The 23,508-nt window shown below is 39.3% G+C and overlaps 1 protein-coding gene across 2 annotated transcripts in view; it reads left to right on the forward strand.

Annotated features, from left to right (window-relative positions):
* The first annotated feature begins 4,871 nt into the window (after nucleotides 1-4,871).
* The window catches only part of USP7 (ubiquitin specific peptidase 7), a 51,618-nt gene continuing 32,981 nt past the window's right edge, over nucleotides 4,872-23,508 (forward strand). The window contains exons 1-5 of one of the 2 annotated variants that reach the window (XM_075179829.1): nucleotides 5,633-5,647; nucleotides 10,728-11,046; nucleotides 19,338-19,442; nucleotides 20,505-20,703; nucleotides 21,444-21,582. In XM_075179829.1, the coding sequence (XP_075035930.1) occupies nucleotides 11,013-11,046; nucleotides 19,338-19,442; nucleotides 20,505-20,703; nucleotides 21,444-21,582 (477 nt within the window). In that variant the 5' untranslated portion in view covers nucleotides 5,633-5,647; nucleotides 10,728-11,012. Of the gene's footprint in view, nucleotides 5,648-10,727; nucleotides 11,047-19,337; nucleotides 19,443-20,504; nucleotides 20,704-21,443; nucleotides 21,583-23,508 lie in introns of both variants that reach the window. The other variant, XM_075179828.1, reaches the window with a different exon arrangement.

Raw genomic sequence — 23,508 nt, forward strand, 5'->3', positions numbered from 1 at the left:
TTTGTGTGTGAATTACTAAATAAATATATAGGTGCACCTCCTTGAAAATTAAATAAAAAATATACTATGCGGACAGATTAAATGTAAAATAAGTTTCCAGTGATGTTTGACACTCAGTGAGGCTAGGGAATCGCACTTTTTCCAGGTTCCCCACAGAACACACACAGATCACTGTCCTTATACTAGTATTTGCAGGGCTGCAATCAAAAACTGGGGCCCAGGACTAATTAATCTAGCAGGGTCCCCCCATCCCTGCCCCCCGGGTAGGTCCCATTGTGGGCTACCCTGGGCTGGGTCACAGGTTCACCTGCATTTTGTACCCTTTAAATTGTTCCTAATAGGCAGTTGAGTCGAGTCTTGCTCCCCAGGATAAAATTTGCCAGCCCCCTCCCTTATCACAGTAAATATCTCCTTTATCACCTTACATGCTCTACCCCCCCATCACATTACATGCTCTACCCCCCTCATATTACATGCTGTACCCCCCCATCACATTACATGCTCTGCTCCTCCCTTATATTACATGCTGTACCCCCCCATCACATTACATGCTCTGCTCCCCCCTCATATTACATGCTGTACCTCCCCATCACATTACATGCTCTGCTCCCCCTCATATTACATGCTGTACCCCCCCATCACATTACATGCTCTGCTTCTCCCTCATATTACATGCTGTACCCCCCCATCACATTACATGCTCTGCTCCTCCCTCATATTACATGCTGTACCCCCATCACATGCTCTGCTCCTCCCTCATATTACATGCTGTACCCCCCATCACATTACATGCTCTGCTCCTCCCTCACATTACATGCTGTACCCCCCCATCACAGGCTCTGCTCCTCCCTCATATTACATGCTCTGCTCCTCCCTCATATTACATGCTGTACCCCCCATCACATTACATGCTCTGCTCCTCCCTCATATTACATGCTCTGCTCCTCCCTCATATTACATGCTGTACCCCCCATCACATTACATGCTGTACCCCCCCATCACATTACATGCTCTGCTCCTCCCTCATATTACATGCTCTGCTCCTCCCGCATATTACATGCTGTACCCCCCCATCACATTACATGCTCTGCTCCCCCCTCATATTACATGCTGTACCCCCCCATCACATTACATGCTCTGCTCCTCCCTCATATTACATGCTCCGCTCCCCCTTCCCTCCGATATCACAGTAAATGCTCTGCTCACCCCCTTCCATATCACAGTAAATGGGAGCGCGACGCACAGTGATGACGTCGCCACGCCACGTGCACTTAGCTTATCAGTGACTGGGAGCCGCAGCATCGAGGAAGGACAGGCGTCAGGTGGACAGAGTAGGGGCCCAGACAGAGAGGTCTGTCCAAGTCCCCCACAACTGTACCGGCTGTACGCCCCTGATGGCGCTGAATATACATATATGATGTTCACACATGCATTTTAGCAAAACAGACAGCACACAGAAAAAAAGCAGCATGGATACATGCCAGTTTATCTGTTTTGCTAGTATGCATGTGTGAATGGCCTGCATGTATTAGCATTAGGATCAGTAGTTCCTTAACTTAAAACAAATTTCCCCACTTTTTCCTTGACGTTAAACGTGGGTGCCACTGACAGCTAACTGTGTTTGTATTTTGAGTCTGCTCTGATGTTTGAACATTTGAAGAAAGAATAGCTACATAACAAATCTTATACATTCCTCTTTGGCCATTTGAAGTGTTAGGAGGATGGTTGGGAGAAGGTGCTCTTGGAGGATGTTTTAGTACCATTCTTTGTTCATGGCTGTGTTCTTAGGCAAAACTGTGAGTGAGCCCACTGCCTTAGCTGAGAAGCAACCCCACACATGAATGGTCTCAGGATGCTTTACTGTTGGCATGACACAGGACTGATAGTAGCGCTCACCTTTCCTTCTCCGGACAAGTGTTTTTCCAGATGCCCCAAACAATCTGAAAGGGGATTCATCAGAGAAAATGAATTTACCCCAGTCCTCAGCAGTCCAATCCCTGCACCTTTTGCAGAATATCAGTCTGTCCCTGATGTTTTTCCTGGAGAGAAGTGTCTTCTTTGCTGACCTTCTTGACACCAGGTCATCCTCCAAAGTCTTTGCCTCACTGTGCATGCACATGCACTCACACCTGTTGATTCAGCTGCGATCCCGCAGCTGAATCAAATTTAGGAGATGGTCCTGGCACTTGCTGGACGTTTTTGTGCACCCTGAAGCCTTCTTCATAACTATTGAACCTCTCTCCTTGAAGTTCTTGATGATCCAATAAATGGTTGATTTGGGTGCAATCTTACTAGCTGCAATATCCTTGTCTGTGGAGCCCTTTTTGTACAAAGCAATGATGACGGCATGTGTTTCCTTGCATATAACCATGGTTAACAGAGGAAGAACAATGATTTCAAGCACCACACTCCTTTTAAATATTCCAGTCTGTTATTCTAACTCAATCAGCATGACAGAGTGATCTCCAGCCTTGTCCTCGTCAACACTCTCACTTGTGTTAACGAGAGAATCTCTGACCTGATGTCAACTTGTTCTTTTGTGGCAGGGCTGAAGTGCAGTGGAAGTGTTATTTTTGGGATAAAGTTCATTATCATGGCAAAGAGGAGCTTTGAAATTATTTGCAATTCATCTTATCACTCTTCATGACATTCTGGAGTATATGTAAATTGCCATCATAAAAACTTAGGCAGCAGACTTTGTGAAAAATAATATCTGTCTCATTCTCAAAACTTTTGGCCATGACTGTACTTGGATAACAATAGATTGTTTTACAGACTACTTTATATTACAAAGCATAAAGAGGTTAGGTGAAAGGTGGGTAGTTGCATCTCAGGTTGTAGGACATCATGGGGAAATGATACACAGGACTAAAGAAAGAGTAGAATTAGCCATGGTTGTTTAATAAACTACCCATTCCATTAGTATCACAGTGGCATAGATGTGTAAATGGGTCTAACCCCTAGGTTCCCAAACTGTGCGCCGCAGCTCCCAGGGGTGCCGCGGTGCTGTCACAGGGGTGCCGTGGACTGGAAGAGGAAAAAAAATACTTACCAATCCGGCGGCGCCCAAGACCTAGTATCCTCCTCCCTCTTCGCTTCTCACTAAGTGTCGGGTGTGTATTCATCACGGCCGACATATTCAGTGAAAAGCGGCAGGAGAGGGGATGCTGGGTCCCTGGCACCGAATGATTGGTAAGGTTTTTCTGTTTGTTTGTGGACAGAGCGAGGATGCAGAGCGCGGATGCAGAGGTGGCAGAAAGGATGCAGAGGGGGCAGAGTGTGTGGATGCAGAGGGGGCAGAGTGTGTGGATGCAGGGGGCACAGGGTATGTGGATGCAGGGGGCACAGTGTGTTAGCTGTAAATTATTGTTTGACAGAAATATAATTGAAAAAAAAATATAAAAATATTCTTTTCCCTTGAATTTATGTGTATTATTTTTGCATGCAACTAAACAGGTATTTCTGTCCTGACCTAAATACTTATTACGTTTTTTGACTACTTATAAAACGGGACTGCTCTGTAATTATTTTGGAGGGGTGCCTTAAAAAAATTATGGAGACTCTAGGGGTGCCGCAAACTGCAAAAGTTTGGAACCACTGGTCTAACCTGTTCTTTAGTAAGAGGACATCTGTATTTTCGGACTTTCTGGCTCTTTTAATGTTGCATTAAAAATAGCACTATAATTAGGCAAAAAAAACGGCTAAAGTTAAGATACAGTAATAGCCCTATTTAGCCTGACCGATATAGCTACATTTGGTTTTTAAGGATAGCAAAGAAAGTGACAATCGGCATTTGTTCATCCTTTTCAAACAATGCAACAAACTGTGGCAATGAATTGAAAGTTTATATCAAACTACTAAATACAAATTGGTATAATGTATGCTCAATGGCAAGTGGATAGCACTACTGCCACTTTAGCATGCTGAAAATATAACATGTAGGATTGTGTTCCCCGCTACCCTGACGGCTCCCACATATCCTACACTAATTGCAGCTGATCACCACAAATCCCACGTCGGCGAATACAGGGCTTCCATATTCCTCTGTTTGTATTATGTCGGGACTCGGAGTCCTCACATTCTATGTGATGTTATGTCGGGATTCGAAATCTTTACATTAACTGTATTGTTATGTCGGGACTCGGAGTCTGTACATTTAAAGTATTGTTATGTCAGGACACGGGAGTCTTTACAGAAGATGTACATCACTTCTGAAAAAAATGGTAGGCTGTTCATGGGGAACGCTGAACTTTAGTATGTCATATGTTTAATTAATCTGTCCATAAACAGTCTATGGTCTAGATTTACTAAACTGCGGGTTTGAAAAAAAAATGGGGATGTTGCCTATAGCAACCAATCAGATTCTAGCTTTCATTTATTTAGCGCTTTCTACACAATGAAAGCTAGAATCTGATTGGTTGCTATAGGCAACATACCCACTTTTTCAAACCCGCATCTTAGTAAATCTAGCCCATAGACTGTTTATGGACAGATTAATTAAACATATGACATACTAAAGTTCAGCGTTCCCATGAACAGCATACCATTTATTTCAGAAGTGATGTAAATCTTCTGTAAAGACTCCCGAGTCCCGACATAACAATACTTTAAATGTACAGACTCCGGGTCCCGACATAACAATACAGTTAATGTAAAGATTTCGAATCCCGACATAACATCACATAGAATGTGAGGATTCCGAGTCCCGACATAATACAGACAGAGTAATATGGAAGCCCTGGGCAGCAGGGAGGTGTTTGATGAACAGTGTTATAGAGGAGGGCTGTGGTGCTCTCACGCTTTGATTATCTCTTCCTCCCTCCCCTCTCCCCCTCCCTCTATCACGCTGCCCCATGCGGATGTGACATTTCACTGAGCCGCCATTTTGAGAGCCTGGCGTCTCCACACACAGGCTGAACAGGCGGCCAGCACAGAGAGGAAAAGAGCAAAGGCAGAAAGGGGACAGAGGAGGGGGTTCCGTGACATTGGCTGCTCCCGTCCTCCAGACGGAATAGAAACGGGGAAGGGGACGACCGTGTGCGTGCAGCGGGGTAGATGAAGCGTTGAGTAGATTGGGACGCGGGGGCTAGGAAAGTGTCAGGCCGCAGAGCTCCCGCTGCACCGGCTGTGCTGTCCAACCAATGAGCAAGGGGAGGAAACCTGAGAGCAGCACACGAGCTCCCAGCGGCCCGGAGCTGCAAGGCCCAGTAACGGTTCCCCGGACCCGCCTGGCTCCGTGCAGCGAGTGTCACCGGGTGGGTGTCAGCAGGTCTCTCTACACCGGCAGCCGTTGAGGGCCCCCGGGGAGACGCATCCCCCCTGCGCCTACCCTTTAAAGGCGCCGAAATTGGGCGAATAGCGAGCAAATACGTTCGCGTGTCTCTGCCGCCGGCCCCCTCTGCTCTCCCTCCAGCACATCTGCAACCGCCAGCGGGAAAGGCCCAGGCTGCAGCCGCTGCGCAGGCCCTGCCGAGGCCGCTCTCCGCCCCAATCCAGCCGGGCCCACAGCCCAAATCTAAGCCGGCGCAGCGAGCAGAATTGATCGAGGCCTTGGAGGCCGAACCTAGAGATATGAACCACCATCAGCAGCAGCAGCAGAAACCCGGGGAGCAGCAGCTCAGTGAGCCCGAGGACATGGAGATGGAAGGTACATGGCATCCCTACCCCTTTTCCCATCATGATACAACACTTTGCATAATAGCTGCTTCTGCCTTGTGTCTCTAGCATCTGCGGATGGTCACTGTAATTGCTCTCTGCATAATCACCCTGGGGTAATGTGTCACCAGACTGGAGAATCTGCATCATTGTAGCAGTAAACGCTACCCTCTGTAGATAAGATACAGCTCTGTTTATCTGCATCCACATTAGTGACCCATCAGTGACTGTCACTTAGCCAAGTGTCGTAGTTGCTTTACATGGATTATTAGTAAACATTATAAACTGTTTAGTGCTGTGGGTGGGTGTACAGGACTGATATGGGATTATGGCTAGTTAAGGTTAGTTGCCACATAGTCCATATTAAAGTTGTTTGCTGAAAATTATTACACTTAGTTGATTATTTTTTCCACCCACCATATCAGTCCCATCCCGTGATTGTATATGTAGCTTCTTATTCTGCATCTGCATAGAGTCGATCTAATCTCTCCACACAAGAGCCTCATCTATTACATGCACGAGCAGTGAAGTCACAGAGGTTAGTTACTAGCACTGAATTAGACTTAACCATTTGCAGTAGTGAGGGGAATTGGTGTGATCAGGGGGTCCCATAGAGCGACATGTATATGGAATAAAGGGGGGCGGTCGCTCAGAGGGAGGAAGGCTCTAGGTTTTGGAGATCGCACAAACAGAATCATTGTGCCTATCAAAGCCAGCCAAGCACGCTGTACTCTCGCCATATTTCTGGCTACCAGGGTATGAATTGAGGTCGGTCACATCTAACTCCATGTAATCTCTATACTGGCAGGGATACTACATTGTGCCTGGCAGTTAAGTGGTTACCTGGGCGATTCCCCGGTCCTGGCTGAATAATATTGTTTTCCAGCACCCCGCGATCGTGCAGAGTCATCGCCCTGCCGGGGAGGGGGATGTATTTACAGGAGATATATTTTGCACATTATTGCTGGCGATTGTAGAGGGAGGGTTCATGATATGACTGATCACTTTCAGGCAGTCAGCACTTTGGAAACATTTGGAAACCTTTATACATTCCTAAAGTGTGTCCCTAGAATGTGGTTTTAGTAATCTATGTGATGTGGGGATGGTATATAGAAATTGTATTTAACTTTGCTAATACATCTGTGTGAGTTTTTGTCTGTACATGTACCATATATTTGACAGGATGCATTATAATAAGTGACTGTTAAATCGAATACAGGTTTAATCTTTGGCTATTCTGGCCATATATAAACACAATTGCATAAAAGTGCAAAAAATATATGGGGAAAAGTGAAATGATTCTTTTGGGCTAAATCTTTTATTTAGGGCATATCTTCTACCTTAAGCAGAAATTGTAATTGATTGGTTTATAACCCCCCCCCCCCCCAACAAAATAGCATAGTTTGGTATTTGATTCGGTTCAACCCTGCTTTATGAGGGTAATTTAGTGCCATAGATGAGCATTTGAGTACTAGTGTGATCCTTAATTTGCCATTTTAAAGTAAAGTACCCTTTGCTGGTGAGTAAAAGTAATTTGGTACTGATGTTGACAAACATGTACAGCACTATGCTTGGCTTGATCATGATGTGCATGTTCTTGTTTGTTTTTATTGACTTTTTTTGTCTAAGGTCCCAGAATCGTTATATATTTAATTAATTTGAGGATTTTTAACATTTTTTATAAATGAATCATCTGGTTTGCCCAAATTATATTTTGTCTTTGTTCTTAGTAATCTATTTTCCTTTGGATATTTTTGCTTTCACCTTTTTTTTTTCTCTAGTTATGGAACATTAAATGTTTTTGGTGTTTCTCCAGCTGCCATTCACCCTTTCCCTAAAAGAAGCAATATTATTTTTTTTTTAGTCTAATTATTATAGCCTAACTATCTTCTGCTGTGCATTATAATAGGTTAGTATAGGATATATACGCATTTTAATTATACTAAACTGTTAGTTTGTGTTATGTTTCTCCTGGTAGCTTAATATAGGGGGTTTATGAGCTGCTAGAAACTTTTTCTTCATATTATAATTGGACAAATGCCTTTAAAAGTAAAATATAGTGTCATAAAAAAGACCTACTTGGGCTATGTGTGTGTGAATGGGAAAACTTTTATTTCTCACTATTGAAGTTCTAGAGCTCGCACTTTTAAGAAGTCTACAGTTAGTCATGGACAAAACTTTTGAGAATGACACAAATATTATTTTTCACAAAGTCTGCTGCCTCAGGTTTTATCATAGCAGTTTGCATAATGTTATGAAGATTGATCAGATAAATTGCAATTAATTTCAAAGTCCCTCTTTGCCATGACAATGAACATTATCCCAAAAAACATTTCCAGTGAGTGTTAAGTGATTCTCTTAACACAGGTGAGAGTATTGACGAGGACAAGGCTGAAGATCACTCTCATGCTGATTGAGTTAGAGTAACAGACTGGAAGCTTTAAAAGGAGGGTTATGCTTGAAATCATTGTTCTTCCTCTGTTAACCATACTTATCTGCAAGGAAACATGTGCAGTCATCATTGCTTTGCACAAAAAGGGCTTCACATGCAAGGATATTGCAGCTAGTAAGATTGCACCCAAATCAACCATTTATCGGATCATTAAGAACTTGAAGGAGTGAGGTTTAATAGTTTTGAAGGAGGCTTCAGGGTGGCCAAGAATGCCCAGTAAGAGCCAGCACTGTGTCCTAAAGTTGATTCAGCTGCGGGTTCGAGGCTCCACCAGTGCAGAGCTTGGTCAGAAATCGCAGCAGGCAAGTGAGAGTGCATCTGCGCAACAGTGTGGCAAAGACTTTGGAGGATGGCTTGGTGTAAAAAAGGCCAGCAAAGAAGCCACTTCTCTCCAGGAAAAACAGGGGGCAGACTGATATTCTGCAAAAGGTAAAGGGATTGGACTGCTGAGGACTGGGGTAAAGTCATTTTCTCTGATGAATCCCCTTACAGATTGTGTGGGGCATCTGGATAAACGTTTTTCCAGAGAAGTAAATGTGAGCAATATCATCAGTCCTGTGTCATGCCTATGGTAAAGCTTCCTGAGACCATTCATGTGTGGGGTTGCTTCTCGGCCAAGGGAGTGGGCTCACACAAAAATTTGCCTAAGAACACAGCCATGAATAAAGAATGGTACCAAAATATCCTCCAAGAGCAACTTCTCCAAATCATCCAAGAACAGTTTGGTGACGAACAATGCCTTTTCCAGCATGATGGAGCACTTTGCATAAGGCAAAAGTGATAACTAAGTGGCTCGGGGATCAAAACATCAAAATTTTGGGGCCAGAGCCAGGAAACTCCCCAGACCTTAATTCCATTGAAAACTTGTGGTCAATCCACAAGAGGCAGGTGGACAAGCAAAAACCCCACAAATTCTGATAAACTCCAAGCATTGATTAGGCAAGAATGGGCGGTCATCAGTATGTGGCCCAGAAGTTAGTTGACAGCATGCCAGGGCGAATTGTAGAGGTCTTCAAAAAGAAGGGTCAACACTGCAAATATTGACTCTCTGCATAAACATAATGTAATTGTCAATAAATGCAACATCCGATTAAAAAAAAAAAAGTCTTAAAACAGCAGCAGACTTTGTGAAAACCAATACTTGTCATTCTCAAAACTTTTGGTCATGCCTGTAGTCCTTGTCTGATGCCAAAATGGATTCTCAAATCATTCAATCAGTTACCGTAAACCAAATAATTCCTTGGCTATTGTATCTTTATAAAAACCAAGCCTATCTAACATACAGATTCTTTAAGAACTCAAAGACGGAGCAATGTTAAATGTAATGACAAAATTCATAATGCTTATTAGATGAAAGTGGCAAATGGACAAATATTATTACAAAACCGTTTCTTTAAAATAGAGCAGAAATAAAACATGGAAACAAGAATTACAGTCTCAAGGTAATCTGCTCCCTGGGGGAAACTAGAAGATTCACTATTCCTAGTAGCAGATTATGATATTTCACATATGTGACAAACCATTATAAAAGTGCATCTACAGTTAATCCACTGGTTCCATTTCCTTCTGTTTTCATGTTTCATTGCATTTGGAAGCCTGTTGGCACTATTAAACATGCATATTAAACACATTTTTTTCTTATTGTTTTATTAATACATGCATTTTAAAGTGGTTGTAAGAGTCCAATGTGCATGTGGCCTTAATGTGGTGGTTATGATTCTGTAGCGCTCTCTGAAGCAGTTCTGTCATAATAGGAACATCTACATTTGCCATTATACACATTTGTTACAATGAGAGCTTCAGCGTTCTGGCTGGTAAAATGGGGAGTTCCAAAACAAGTTGTGACACCAGCCTAACCAACAGCTACCAATGAATTAATATTTTCATGTAAAGAAATCCAAGCCCGCTTCATACAGGCCTTTGCTGTAACATCTGATTCATTTTTTTCCAGTAGTTACCTGAAAATGTACAAATTTTGTACGTATTGGTAAGCTGAACATGGCACACATTTTCCTTTGCCTTAAGAATCATAAAATTCTTCAGAGTCTGTGAACAGATACAGGATTCATTATGTGGGAACCCATATTTCCAAATGTTCCACAAACCCAGAAATAAAAAGTAAATAATTGTTTTTTTATGCACAGATATCACTGAATTTTTTCGTAGTCATTGTGCAAAGCATTGCTAAATAACTTGAGGAGGCGAATATTTGTGATTTCTGTGGGGGAATACGGGTGTAAGTTTAAATTTCATATATATTAGGCAAGATGCTCCAAATAATGGATTTCAGGAGATAAGTTGACTTTCCAAGTTTCATATATTGTGGGTAATGGATCCATATCTAATTGTTCTCAATTCAGACAGTTACTATAGGTTACAATTCAAATTGGTATATAGGAGATAACCTAATATGAGAGTGTATTTGAAATGTGTAACCCTTTTATTACAAGCTATTTTTTCTCTAGACATCGTGCTCACTGGTGTGTTTTTATTTTCTTTTTTGTGCTTAAAAACAAAATGCTGGTTAAAATACTTAATGTTTTGAGGTTACTGTAGAAACTCCATTTATTTTGCACATTTAATACTAAAAGTTTCTTCCTTTTTAATTTTTCACCTCTAGTTACAGAGCAGTTAAGTGAGAGGAGGTGAGGGAAAAATAAACCGGGACCATTGCAATGGAGAAACATTGCAGAGAGAACTTTAGAGGACTTAAAATGGCAGTAGCTTTATAAAGATATGAGATGATGTTTCATGCTGGGGGCATTTCTTCATATGCACATCAGATATCTTGTCAGTAAGCCCCTTGAAGAGCATCGCAGCCTGTCTGAGCTTTGAATTGGTAAGGAAGGGCAGTAGTTTGCAGTGACATTTGATGCAATGTTGACTTCTATAACACCTATGAAGTATGGGAACCTTTTGTGACATTCTCAGATGTACATGTAAGTGCTATTTGGTAGTGAATCAACTTGTAAGTGTATTTACTAAATTGCGGTTTTGAAAAAGTGGCAGTGATGCCTATAGTAACCAATCAGGTTCTAGGTGTCATTTATTTAGTACAATTCTACAAAATGACAGCTAGAATCTGATTGGTTGCTATAGGCAACTTCACCACTTTTTCAAACCCGCAGTTTAGTACATATACCCCGTCGTCTAAGTTTAGTGGTCTTTAAAGTATGACTCTACAAAATTGTGCACAGGCTGACACAATGTAGTACTGACAGGACAGGTGGACTTGAACAGATGAACAAAGGACACAGTTTGTTATTGTGTAGTAGGGAAATGTAGCAAACCAATGATGTCATGTGGAACAGAAAATAAGGGAGGTTTTAATGTTTGCTGCTACCTCAGCTCTTGTTCATACACACAGAATAGCCTTCTAGTTGCAACCAGTACATAAAATTGCACTGAGCAAATACCTGCAATCTACATTATAGGGATGTTAAGGGTTTCTAAATCTTTAGATTTACATCCATATCTCCAAACGCTCTTATTATCATGTGTGCTCTAACACCCAGTTTGTGATGTAGTTTAATAGTGTGTCTGCAATACACCTTGCCCCACCCCCAGTTCCAAATGGGTTTTTCAGTACAATTACTATTTGTTTAACTTGATGGACTAAATAATTAATACATTTGATGTGTTGGGAACCCAGCAGCTTCCATTTTTCCATGCAGCTTCTGCTGAACATAGGACTTCTGGCTACAGCATGCCATTGTGAGAGGAGCTTGTTCCACTTCATTCCCCAAGTGCTCCCCACCTTCCTGTCTGTCCGGTTCAGGAGTTAGGGTGGAGGGAATCTGTAAGTGTCTGTCCATATGAATACAGAAATGTTGCTTTGTGGAGTAGAGTATAATGCTAATGGCATTATAGTTCCACTAGATGCTGCAATGCACTTAAGGCAAGTGGCCAAGACCATACACTATTACTGTACTACTGTGAGTGAACTGATCTTATGATACAGCAGAGTTATGGGAGCTCTGATTGTCTTTATATGTGCTGGTGGAAAGTTTGCTCCCTCTATTTGCTTAAACGAAAGCAAGAACACACATTGGCATATGAAAACATGTTTAAGATTGAAAAATACTTAAATATGACAATTGAGCTAAAGACAGCCTCATTATTTCCTTAATTTCCTGAATACCTTAATAGTAAAGTTAAAGTTAGGTATACACTTGAAGAAAACAAGAAAAGTTTAAATTGCGGAGTGGAAATACTAATAAGAAATAGCGTTGTATTAACGTTATCGTGCTTTCGTCCAATCGTAGTCCTGTTATACCACCTAGCCTTCTTGGGTGAATTTTCTATGGAGTAACTTTTTTTTTTTTTTTCCTCTTGAAAGCACTAAATTCTCTTGTTTCTATCCATGCTTTGTTTGGGCCATGTGTGTATTCTAACTTGAATACAGTCAATGCAATGTGCTTATTAAAAAGAATTTTGGGGGGAGATACTATTTGAAATACCCACCACATAGTGACTACCTTTCCAGAAATAAGAGATGTATCAAACTCGCTTCTACCACGTTTGATTTAGAATTGTTCCTCATAGCATTTTCCTAACAATTTTTTTATGTTTTGCGGTATGGCCACAGGCATTAGTCTCTCAACCCCCTCAGTACTTTGTATGAAAATAAATTAATTTGGGAATGATCAATGTAGAGCTGCCAGCGGGTAGTGATGATGGTTCCTTCCTTAAGTGCAGTGCTTCCAGTTTCCTTTCTTTTATAGATACATATTTGTGGCGCAGGGACCTATACCATATCTCTATAGGTTTTCTCTCTTAGTACAAGGTTGTATTATCATTAAGTAAAGATGTCCTGCTATCGCTGTACTACTGGCCTTTAATATAAATTAATTAGATCATCAGCCTACATGTTTGTAAATGTGAGTGCTGAACATCTGGATCTTGTCATTTGGATGTTCATGTGTGGCTGAATTGATAAGGGTTCATTCTGTGAATGGAGTGTAGATGACACAGTGCAGAGAGAGGTCCTTGTAGAAAGAATGGCTTCAAAAAATAAAACGATGAAAAACACAACACAAACTGCAGCACTTTAAAATCATAATGAACTATGTAATAAAAGGAAAAGTTCATTTTACACAGTCCCTAATTGCTACAGGTCTGACCAGTGATGCATTATTTGTCTGGAAAATGCTCACTACATTTAACTGTAGGAAGTCCTAGGTAGAGCATACACTGTCAATTTACAATATAGGTCTGATAGTTTTGCAATTATTATATTGACTAGTTATTTTAATGAAGCATACACTAGTGTCATATTATTCAATCCATATAATAGCCCCCAACAAGTGCTAATTTACGTTCTGCAGAAGGCATAATATAGATGGAGAGCCACATATTTACAGCTGTTTTTGTTTGCTGCTGCCTAAGCATCAATTAAGCCACTTTACCAGACCACTTCCAAACAACAAGTGTACTGTATGGGGGCTAAGTGTAGGGTCCGTCATTTATCAAAAATGTTTTAAAATTTACCTAGCTCCTAAGTTTTTAAACTTGCACCTATATTAAAAAAAAAAAAAAAAAAAAATAGGGGCCATGGGGTGGGGGTGAGTTTTTTTTATTAAATTGTGAAGATAATTTAATTGTTCGCATGCTTCCTCCACATACTGTGATGTGTGACCACTTTGACATGTGATTTATCTGTTTTAATTTTTAACCTCTACTCCGCCTGTGTTGTTAACATTTGGATACATGCCATAAAGTTGAGCTTGATGCCATGTAGAGCATGTTAAAAGTACAGTATTGTGCCGTTAACTTTGTAGTCTGAAATAAAATATTAATCCTGTTTAAAATATAATTATGTTGTACAGTTTGAATGTTTTTACTTATACAAGTACTAATTAAATGCAAAAATAAAGTGTCTTAACATAAATCAGTATCGGGCTATAAACAGTTCATATTTGACTTTTTTTTTTCTTAGTTTTTCATTGTGCTAATAATTTATAATTCGGTACAGTTTTATGGACTACCTTAGCAATCACAGTCACAGGGCACATGATGTAGTGAGAAGAGAAGGCTTTGGAAGTCCCCCCATGGTCTACTGTAGTCCTTTTCTGTTTCTCTCCACCACCCCTAGCCTTCACATTACATGCTGTAAGCCTTTATCTGTAAATCTCGCAGCCATATTTAGTAACCTCCAGAGAGATTTTGAAAAGGGATCATGGTTTGATGGACAGCTAAGAAAAATGACAGATGCAATTTTAAAAGGTACTTAACTTGCCTTTAAAATAAAATATATGTGGCATTGCTGCTTTGAGACTTTCATTGACATTTTTACTTTGTCTCTACACTGATCTTGTTAAATACATTGATAAGTTTTATTTGTACTTGCTCAAATTCTAATTTATATCAGGATGTCACAACTAGGTTTCCTGTTTGAGTGCCCCTTAGGCCACAGCAATAGCTTAAAATTGTGTGGCACTGTTCTTGGGAACTCGGAAATCATCATTTATTTATATAGCGCCAACATATTCCGTAGCGCTTTACAATTGGGGACAAACATAATGAACTAATAAACAAACTGGAAATGCTTGTAACTGGTTCTCATGTTGCTCAACAACAAACACTGGACCAGTAGAAGGCAGTAATGTTTAAGGGAACAGACTGGTGTTACATGTTGATCATTTGAGCTATGACATATTTTCTGCATGCTTGTCAATGTAAGGTATGATGCCTACATGATTTGCATAGATCCACCCTAAAGCTACATTTTTTTTCACCTCACCAATTTGCAAGTACAAAATTGTAAGACAAGTTAAAGCCTGGTAACATAGTAACTTAGAATTTGGTGGCAGATAAGAACCACTTGGGCCATCTAGTGTGCCCAGTTTTTAACCTATAGTAACCTTAAACCCTATTTGATCCTTGGAGATAAGGATATTCATACAAAGAACTAACACAAGTGTATTTACTGAATTATCTAACAACTTTGGGTCTATTTCACTTATCTACTACCCCTACTCTATCTGTGAAATAATTTTTACTCAAATTCACTCTGAAGTTTTCTCTCTGAACCTACTTCTTTCCAGTTTCACTACATGTCCTCGTGTTCTATTACTTCTCTTGCTTTGAAGAATATTTCCAAACTGTGTCTTGTTAAAACCCTTGATATATTTGAAAGTTTCTTTCATATCCCCCTTTCTCTACTCATCTCCAAACTATAGATCTTTTAGTCTTACCGGGTAAGTTTTGTGCTGTAGACCATACACCATTTTAGTTGTTCTTTGTATAATCTAATGTATCTATATCCTTCTGGAGATATGGTCTCCAGAACTGAATACAGTATTCTAGAGGAGGCTGTACCAATAACCCATACAGTGGGATTATTACTACTTTCTTTCTTCTACTGATTCCTCTCCCTATGAAACCAAGCATCTGACTTGCTTTTCTCATTGCTTTGTTACATTACATTGCTTGTGGTCAGGATGGTGACTTGGTTGTTAGCACTTCAGTATCACAGCACTAGGATCATGAGTTTGATTCTTGATCATGGCCTTATCTGTGTGGAGTTTGTATGTTCTCCCAGTGTTTGCATGGTTTTCCCCAGGGTGCTTAGGTTAATTGGCTGCTGTCAAATTGACCTATCTGTGTGTGTGTTAGGGAATTTACACTGTAAGCTCTATTGTGACAGGGACTGATGTGAGTTCTCTGTACAGTGCTGCGGAATAAGTGCCGCTATATAAATAAATGATACCTAAAAAAATAAAAAGTTTTGTCCACTTTACCTAGTGACTGGGACATTTTTTCTTCAGCTTCTCCCTTTGCACATCTGATTACCTGCTTGGCCTTCTTTTGTCTAACAAGATCTGAGTCTGCTTATATTTCCTAAAGGCAATCTTATTTGCTTTTGCAATACTTATTACTTCTTTTGCAAACCACACTAGCTACCTTTTCCTTGTGCTTTTCCTAACCCTTTTGGTACAATGGTTTGTTGCTTTTAGTATTGCACTTTCTAATTTTTCACACCTTTCACAACTTTCAAGTTCCTTCACTCTGCCAAAGAGTCACTTACATATATTCCTTTCTCAGCATTCCTAAATCCTAACACCTTTGTTTTTGTGTGATATAAGTCTCTGTCTTTATACTAAACCATACTGCTTGGTATGTGGTTGTATTTACTATGAGTTATTAAAAGGTCATTTGGGGTGCCATACCATATCCAGTATCTGTCTACATTGCCCAATTTGGCTTACCAGATCTGTCTTCTACAGGTTTTAATGGGGCATGCCTGTATGCTGGAGGTCTGAATCCAGGAAGGAAATGGGGAGCAGAACCTTGACTTGGATATCACCAAAGTCTCCAGAACTACTAATGCCCCTCATTGCCCCAACCAACTTTTAGGATCATTACTGTTGTGTGATGTAGTGATGAACTCACCATGCAAAGACTAATTTTGAAACCAAACCCATTAACCTATGCTATTCACTGCTGAACTAATCAGACCAGTCACAAGTTAAGCACACATTCTACTCTCATGGTCTATGCATTTTCAATAAGTCTGTTAATATAATAACATAGGATAGAGGTGACAAAATATTACTTGGTGCCCTTATGTAGGCTTAATGTATATTTCAGCTTACCAGTGTTATGACAGTATCCTGTGTGAACATCCATATTCAGTACTTTAGATCAACAAATAGGAGTGCGGTTTCCCTGCATAATCTTTGAATACAAGTACAATGTATTGATCATACTATGTTGTATATTGCACTTTATTTGTAACACTTTGGAAAAGTGAAGTAGTGATGCTGCAATATACTGTGTTTTCTATAGTCTGCATTATATTATAGTACCATTATCTTTAACAATGTGTTATATGGGGAATAATGTGTCTGCGGCTGTAGATTGTAAGAATATTAGAAATTGATGAGTGTGTCCATGACTTCTATTTACACAGGTCATGGAGTTCTAAGGTCCCTTCTAATATCCTTATAATGTAAACACTTGGGGTGGTATGTAATGCTAACATTGCAGAAATGATATAACAAGTTAAGAATATTTTTGGTAAGTGTTGCGGAAATAAACTTTAAACAAAAAGATAAGTGTTTTTATGTGCACTAAATCTGTTCTTTCTAGATGTCTATTGTAATAGGTGTGAGTGACAGGATGGACCGCCTATGCCACCCTGTCTGTTGTTGCTGGGAACCGGCTGGGCTTACTTTGCCACCGTTCCCTATTGTTATCCCAAACGTGCCCTCTTGCTGTAGTAGGAGGGGCTTATAATGCTGCCACCACTGAACTCCTTTATGTCGCTCAGAACCACGTTCCTTCTGTTTAACGGTCACTGCTAGTGTACTCCTGTGCTGGTACACTTGGGCTGGTAACTCTGGACCTCTTACTATGGATCCGGGTTGCTGTGGATGGATCCTCCCTGGCCTATCACACTGACCAGATGACCAGAGCTGCAGGTAGCAGGCAGATCGGTGGTACTGGAAAAGCTTGGGTCTAAACCTCAAAATCAGCCGGAGAAAGGATTCGATTTTAGGGTCTTATCGGCAGGTCACAGGATTACAGTAATAATGAAGAAGTTGTCAAGCAGGTCTTTGAAGCAGAGTGATGTTTATTGCTCAAGTGTCCTGTCAAGGACAGTCCCACTGATTTAGGGTATCGGTGGTCAGGTCAGATGGAACATCAGAATGATACATTGCATGCTCAAACAGCTCATCTTTTATACAATTCTGACATAGGCTATTTTTGCAATCGGGATGTAACCCCGTTTACCAAAACATTGATTTACATACATTGCAAAGCCACTAATATTTATACTTGGCTATAACCTTTTCCTGGATTTTATTTCAGAGACAGGAGACTCACTAGCAAGTCAAAAGGTCTGACTGGCATAAATACTTCAGACAGTCGCCGAATACACATTTCCACAGAACAACAAAAGGACCCACAACAAGCCACTTCCCCAAACCACAATACACCAAAGGCTTGGTAGACACAGGCTCATTGTATCCGATATATACATCAGAAATAGGCACATCCTATAGCAAGGTTAGACAAGAGACGAATGTCTTCCCCTGGTCTCAGAAATATCTATTTCCTATCTTACAATAAACACAATATAAAAAAATAAGTGCAAATGCAATTACATAAATAAGTGCCCTGCGCTATTTGCTTTAAATAATTTTTTGCCAAAAGTTAGTTAATAGTTATCTAGTCACAGTGAGGATCACATTTTGTGCTAACCTCATTATGTTTATTACATGTTTATTCTTATACTGGGGCATTGTTAGCTATAGCAAAAAGCCACATTCACGTGCATTGCTGTACTAATGAGAGGATCCAGGCTGACAAGTGATGAAAGCAGTGATTATTATACATGTACATATTATATATGGGAGCATGATGCACTCCTTACTGGAAAGAATTAGAAGTCAGAGGAGTTCTGTGACCAGAAGGCTGTAGGCTTGAGGGATTTACATCAATCTAATGTGGCTTCTAATATCTGTAATACAAAGTGATGACATCAGTGTTTCCCATTATTATTTACAGGCGTTTATACTTTTATTAGCTTCACTTGTGTATAGTAAGTAGATAACCTACCAGTTATGTGTTCTACAGGTAATATCCTGATTTTCTTATCTAATCATTCCAAGGCAATTATAAGGTAATTATTTCCTAGGTGAACTGCTGAGGTGACAAAACTTCTACCTCTTAAGTCAAGTTAAGTCTACCTCAAGTCTTCGGAAGTAAAAGTGATCATTAAAAAACCCTAACTGTTAATTATATATATATATTTTTTTTCTATAGGACGTGCTAGTGCACTCATATTGTACACTTTTTAAATGGCTAAGTAATTGTAATATCTGTGTGCTTTAAATGTGTTTTCATCCACTGGGCAGTTTGTACTTCACTTATCTAAGGAACCTGTTCAACATAAAATAAAAATATTAAGTTAATTTAGCAAATGGCTGTGTACTGTAGAAACTGGTTGCGTTAATCTCTCTCGATTCGGCAATTTTTTTGTACCTGACTGGACATAAGGTGCCTGGTGTGCTATGTCATGTACTCCATATTGTTCACAATGTGCAGTGTAAGTTTTAGTCCTGGCTTTCCTGATAGCACTATTTCTATAATACCCTAATGAGTTTTTTATGAAAATATGATGGCAACAGATCCTCTTTAAGGCTGTATGCGTTTGTGAGGTAGGTGACTTTATTTATTTTTTTAAAAAAATTTAAATTTTTTTTCTTTCCTTATTTCTAAGCTGGAGATACTGATGACCCTCCAAGAATCACTCCTAACCCAGTAATAAATGGCAATGTTGCTATGGCAGATGGTCACAATAATACAGAAGAAGATATGGAAGATGGTACGTTCTAGTTAATGTGCATTATGACAATGATGATGCATTCCTGCTGTTTCTCACTTTGCAATAAATATTAAGAATGTTTCACAAATCCCTGTATAGGGAAGTTTTCAGACCCTAGAACATGTATAGGGCATTTGTTTCAAAAATCCACCTCATTTGCTTGTTCTTACACTGACTTAGAAAAGTATGGTTTAAAATATCTGTATATGCATCTGTTTGTCACCTGTCATCTGCTGACAGAGTTATGGTATACTTTTTACTACCTAATAGTTAAAGGTGCTTGTTTTGCCTACACAATCAAAACAATCAAAATCCCAGATTAGAAATAAAGAATCTATAGCAGATTTAAAGATTAATCAGACTCCCAACCCCAATTTGTGGTACACTACCTGCATTTCTCTTTATTTTTTAAAAATAAAAGCAAATGGTTATCCTGTAATGAAAATGTTATCTGTGCACAGTCAGTTTCGTATGTATTTTGTTTCTTTTCTAATCTGTCTGGTCTTAGAAAAGCTGTTTGTAAGTTTTTTTTTTTTTTGTTTTTTTTTAATCTATGGGTGCAGGTCCAAAATCATCTAATGTTTGGGGTTTTTTTTTGGACCAGTTATGTGTAAAAAAAAAAAGTGAACCTTTTTTTAAAAAAAATGCGTGGATCAAAAGAACATGTTAGTTAAAAATGTCAGTAAATAAGTTATAACAATGCTGTTTAATTTCCATGTTTTTTTGTTTGTGTTTTTTTCCTTGTTCATTCTTGGTACATGGGTTTTCTCAGCTAGTAATCTTTAAAGTTCTACAAAACTGTTAGAGGACTCACTTTACACTTTCACTGTAAACCCACTGTCTCCAAATAGTGTGTAAACCTGGTCCATTGTGGGAGCTAATGTGTCACGGTAGTATCTCCCGAGTCCTTAGAATCCTTTGATCCACCTTGTTGGGGGCTCTGTGCCCATTGTTAAATGGACTTGTCTTTTAACAGAATTTTGGTAGTACATGTTTGTTTTTATCCTTTTAACTTTTATAGAAAAGTTGAAATGATAGTCACAGTAGCTTGTCTGCTTCCAGATACCAGTTGGCGGTCCGAAGCGACATTTCAATTTACTGTGGAACGCTTTAGCCGGCTTAGCGAATCTGTGCTAAGCCCTCCCTGCTTTGTGCGAAATCTCCCATGGAAAATAATGGTGATGCCACGATTTTACCCAGATCGACCACATCAGAAAAGCGTGGGATTTTTCCTTCAGTGCAACGCAGAATCTGATTCAACGTATGACCACTTTAATTTTCCTGTGAAATCTGTCTGTCGATGACTGTTTTTGAAGCTGTTAACTTGGTGAAATATTTCAGACACTGTGTATATTCATAACTGGAGATTGTGTTAAATATAAAACCAATATCTGACAAATAATAAACTAAATTAGAAATCTGCTGTAAAGTATAAACAGCAAACCTAACTTTCTGTAATTTTTCTGACAACTCTTAAAACACATTTTATGCACCAGTTTTTAATTATATTTTGAGTATTTTAGTCCCCCCTAATTGTCTTACTTCTCCAGTTATGATAGTCCCTCCAGTAATGAAGTGTTTGAAATATACACATTGTGTAATCCCATTAATTGGGATGTAAAACCTGAATCTCATTTATTGCCTTTTTAGATTGTACATGTTTTTAGAAGGTTTTGCTGTTTGTTAAATACTTTTAATTGATTAGTTTTACCTGTAGCATAAACAAATAAGCCAATACATTAGATGTCTGCTGATATTTTGTTTCTCATTTGTTATTAAAAAAAAGAGTTAATTATCCCATTTCTTCATATAATGCAAGCATGATTTTGGTTAAACTCTACAACATGTTAAATATTATTTATTTAAAAATAAAATAAAGTCTTGTGCAGTATTTTTTGCTTATCTGGTTGACACTGTCAGCTAATGTAAACTGTAGTCTCCTGAATTGTGTTGTTGCACTGGTATTTTAAATGTAAAAAGAATGTTTATCTATTTTTGCAGGTCATGGTCCTGTCATGCACAGGCAGTGCTAAAGATAATTAACTACAAAGATGACGAAAAATCATTTAGCAGACGCATTAGTCACTTGTTCTTTCACAAAGAGAATGATTGGGGATTTTCCAATTTTATGGCGTGGAGTGTAAGTAATATTCTGTAGTTTGATTATGTATAAGATTAATAGTGTTAATAGAGTTGATCATTTAATAATTTATTGGGATGCTTCAAAACTTGATTATTTCGGGCAGATTCACTTCTATGTGATGTCCAGACGGAGGGTGTTCAGTATTCGTAAAGAAAAAACCCCCAAAAAACCACAATGTTTTGGGTCACATAATACCGGGAAGTGTGCACAGCCACACATTGTGCAAGGCTTCTATTGGACATTGCGCTAAATTGAGTTTCTGTCGAGAATATCTTTACCCTAAGATATAAAGTAAAGCAGACTATATTTTCACACTGCAGATAGCCATGAGTGGTCCTAGGTTCCTTCCATTTCCCTCCCACCCCTACTCAAAGCACACCTGATTTAGAAAGTAAAGTACTTTTACTTCCATATGAGAGATTGGTGCAGATAATGGTGGGTAGTAATTTCTATCATGCACCCCTAGAAGAAAGTCCTATTTGGAAATACAGGAACAAAGGCTATTGATTTATAGAATAGTTGCAATTTCTGAAAGTATTGTCGACTATGGAGGAATATGCATCTAGTAAGTATGACTAGATACTAAGTTGGGATTACAAACGAGAAATAGAATAATGAGAGAACTGCGCTTCCTGATAGAAAAGTATGCAGCCAGGGGAATAAAGGCTGAGCAGAAAGGGCCCAATCTCCTATTGGAATGGAAAGAAATTTTCTAACTTCCCCGGCACAGTGTAAGTACAGAGTAAATGTAATTATTAATAAGACTTAACAAATTAACAAAATGCAAATGGTGAATAGCATGCACAAACAGTAAAAAGACATATAGTGTGCCTAAATGGTATGAGGGTGTCGGCTTACATACCTCCTAGACCGCTGTTCACCGCTGCAGTACCTTGGTATTTCATAACCATCTTTGAATTGGGACTTGGGGCTAGATTTACTAAGCTGCGGGTTTGAAAAAGTAGGGATGTTGCCTATAGCAAGCAATCAGATTCTAGCTGTCATTTTGTAGAAGGTACTAAATAAATGAAAGCTAGAATCTGATTGGTTGCTATAGGCAACATCCCCACTTTTTCAAACTCGCAGCTTAGTAAACCTAGCTCTTGGTCTTTATACACTCGTCAATATCCATCCATTCCTACTTTGCCACGGTTCAGGCTATAAACTTTTTTGCCGTTACTAACAGGGCGGTTTCTTGGAACTTAAATATCAAGACTCCCTCGGTGGGTTTGACAGTGTTTATCCATATTCTTGTGCTGGTATGTATCCAGAATATGACCAAAGAATTGATATGGTATTCTTTTGAATGTATGCTGTTTGCCTTCATTATTTCAATATTATGGAATGATTTTAGAGGGATCACTCTTTATTTTAACAAAATGCAAATGGTAAATAACATGCACAAACAATAAAAAGTCTTATTAATAATTACATTTACTCTGTACTTTCACTGCGCCGGGGAAGTTAGAAAATTACTAAGTTGGGATTGCCACCATCCCTTACCTTTTTCCTTTCTGTTCATTAACAACAGGTCTTGGCCAACAGGTTCAACAGTTTGTGTGGGTTTGTTTTATTCTGCTCTGAGTACCGATACCACCGGATATCTCCATACCATTTAGGAACACTATATGTCCATATATTCTTCAAATAATAAGGCACCAAAAAAAAATCAGTGACAATGTTTGCAGAACATCTCATCAGTTGGGGAATGAGAAATAGAACAAAAAATTAATTGGTTGATGATAAAGCCTTACATTGCCTCTAGGAACAGTCAGCCCACTCTTGTTGGGTAATATGAGCAGTCATTACATGACCTTTCTGAAAATGGGTAAACGGGGAGAAAGTACTGAAACCCATAGAATCCAATGCTTTTATTTTCCAAACTGTTAGCAAGCAGATGCTTGACATTTTTCTATGAGTTTA

The sequence above is a fragment of the Mixophyes fleayi genome, chromosome 7 (genome assembly GCF_038048845.1).
Source record: "Mixophyes fleayi isolate aMixFle1 chromosome 7, aMixFle1.hap1, whole genome shotgun sequence".
NCBI classification, from domain to species: Eukaryota; Metazoa; Chordata; class Amphibia; order Anura; family Limnodynastidae; genus Mixophyes; species Mixophyes fleayi.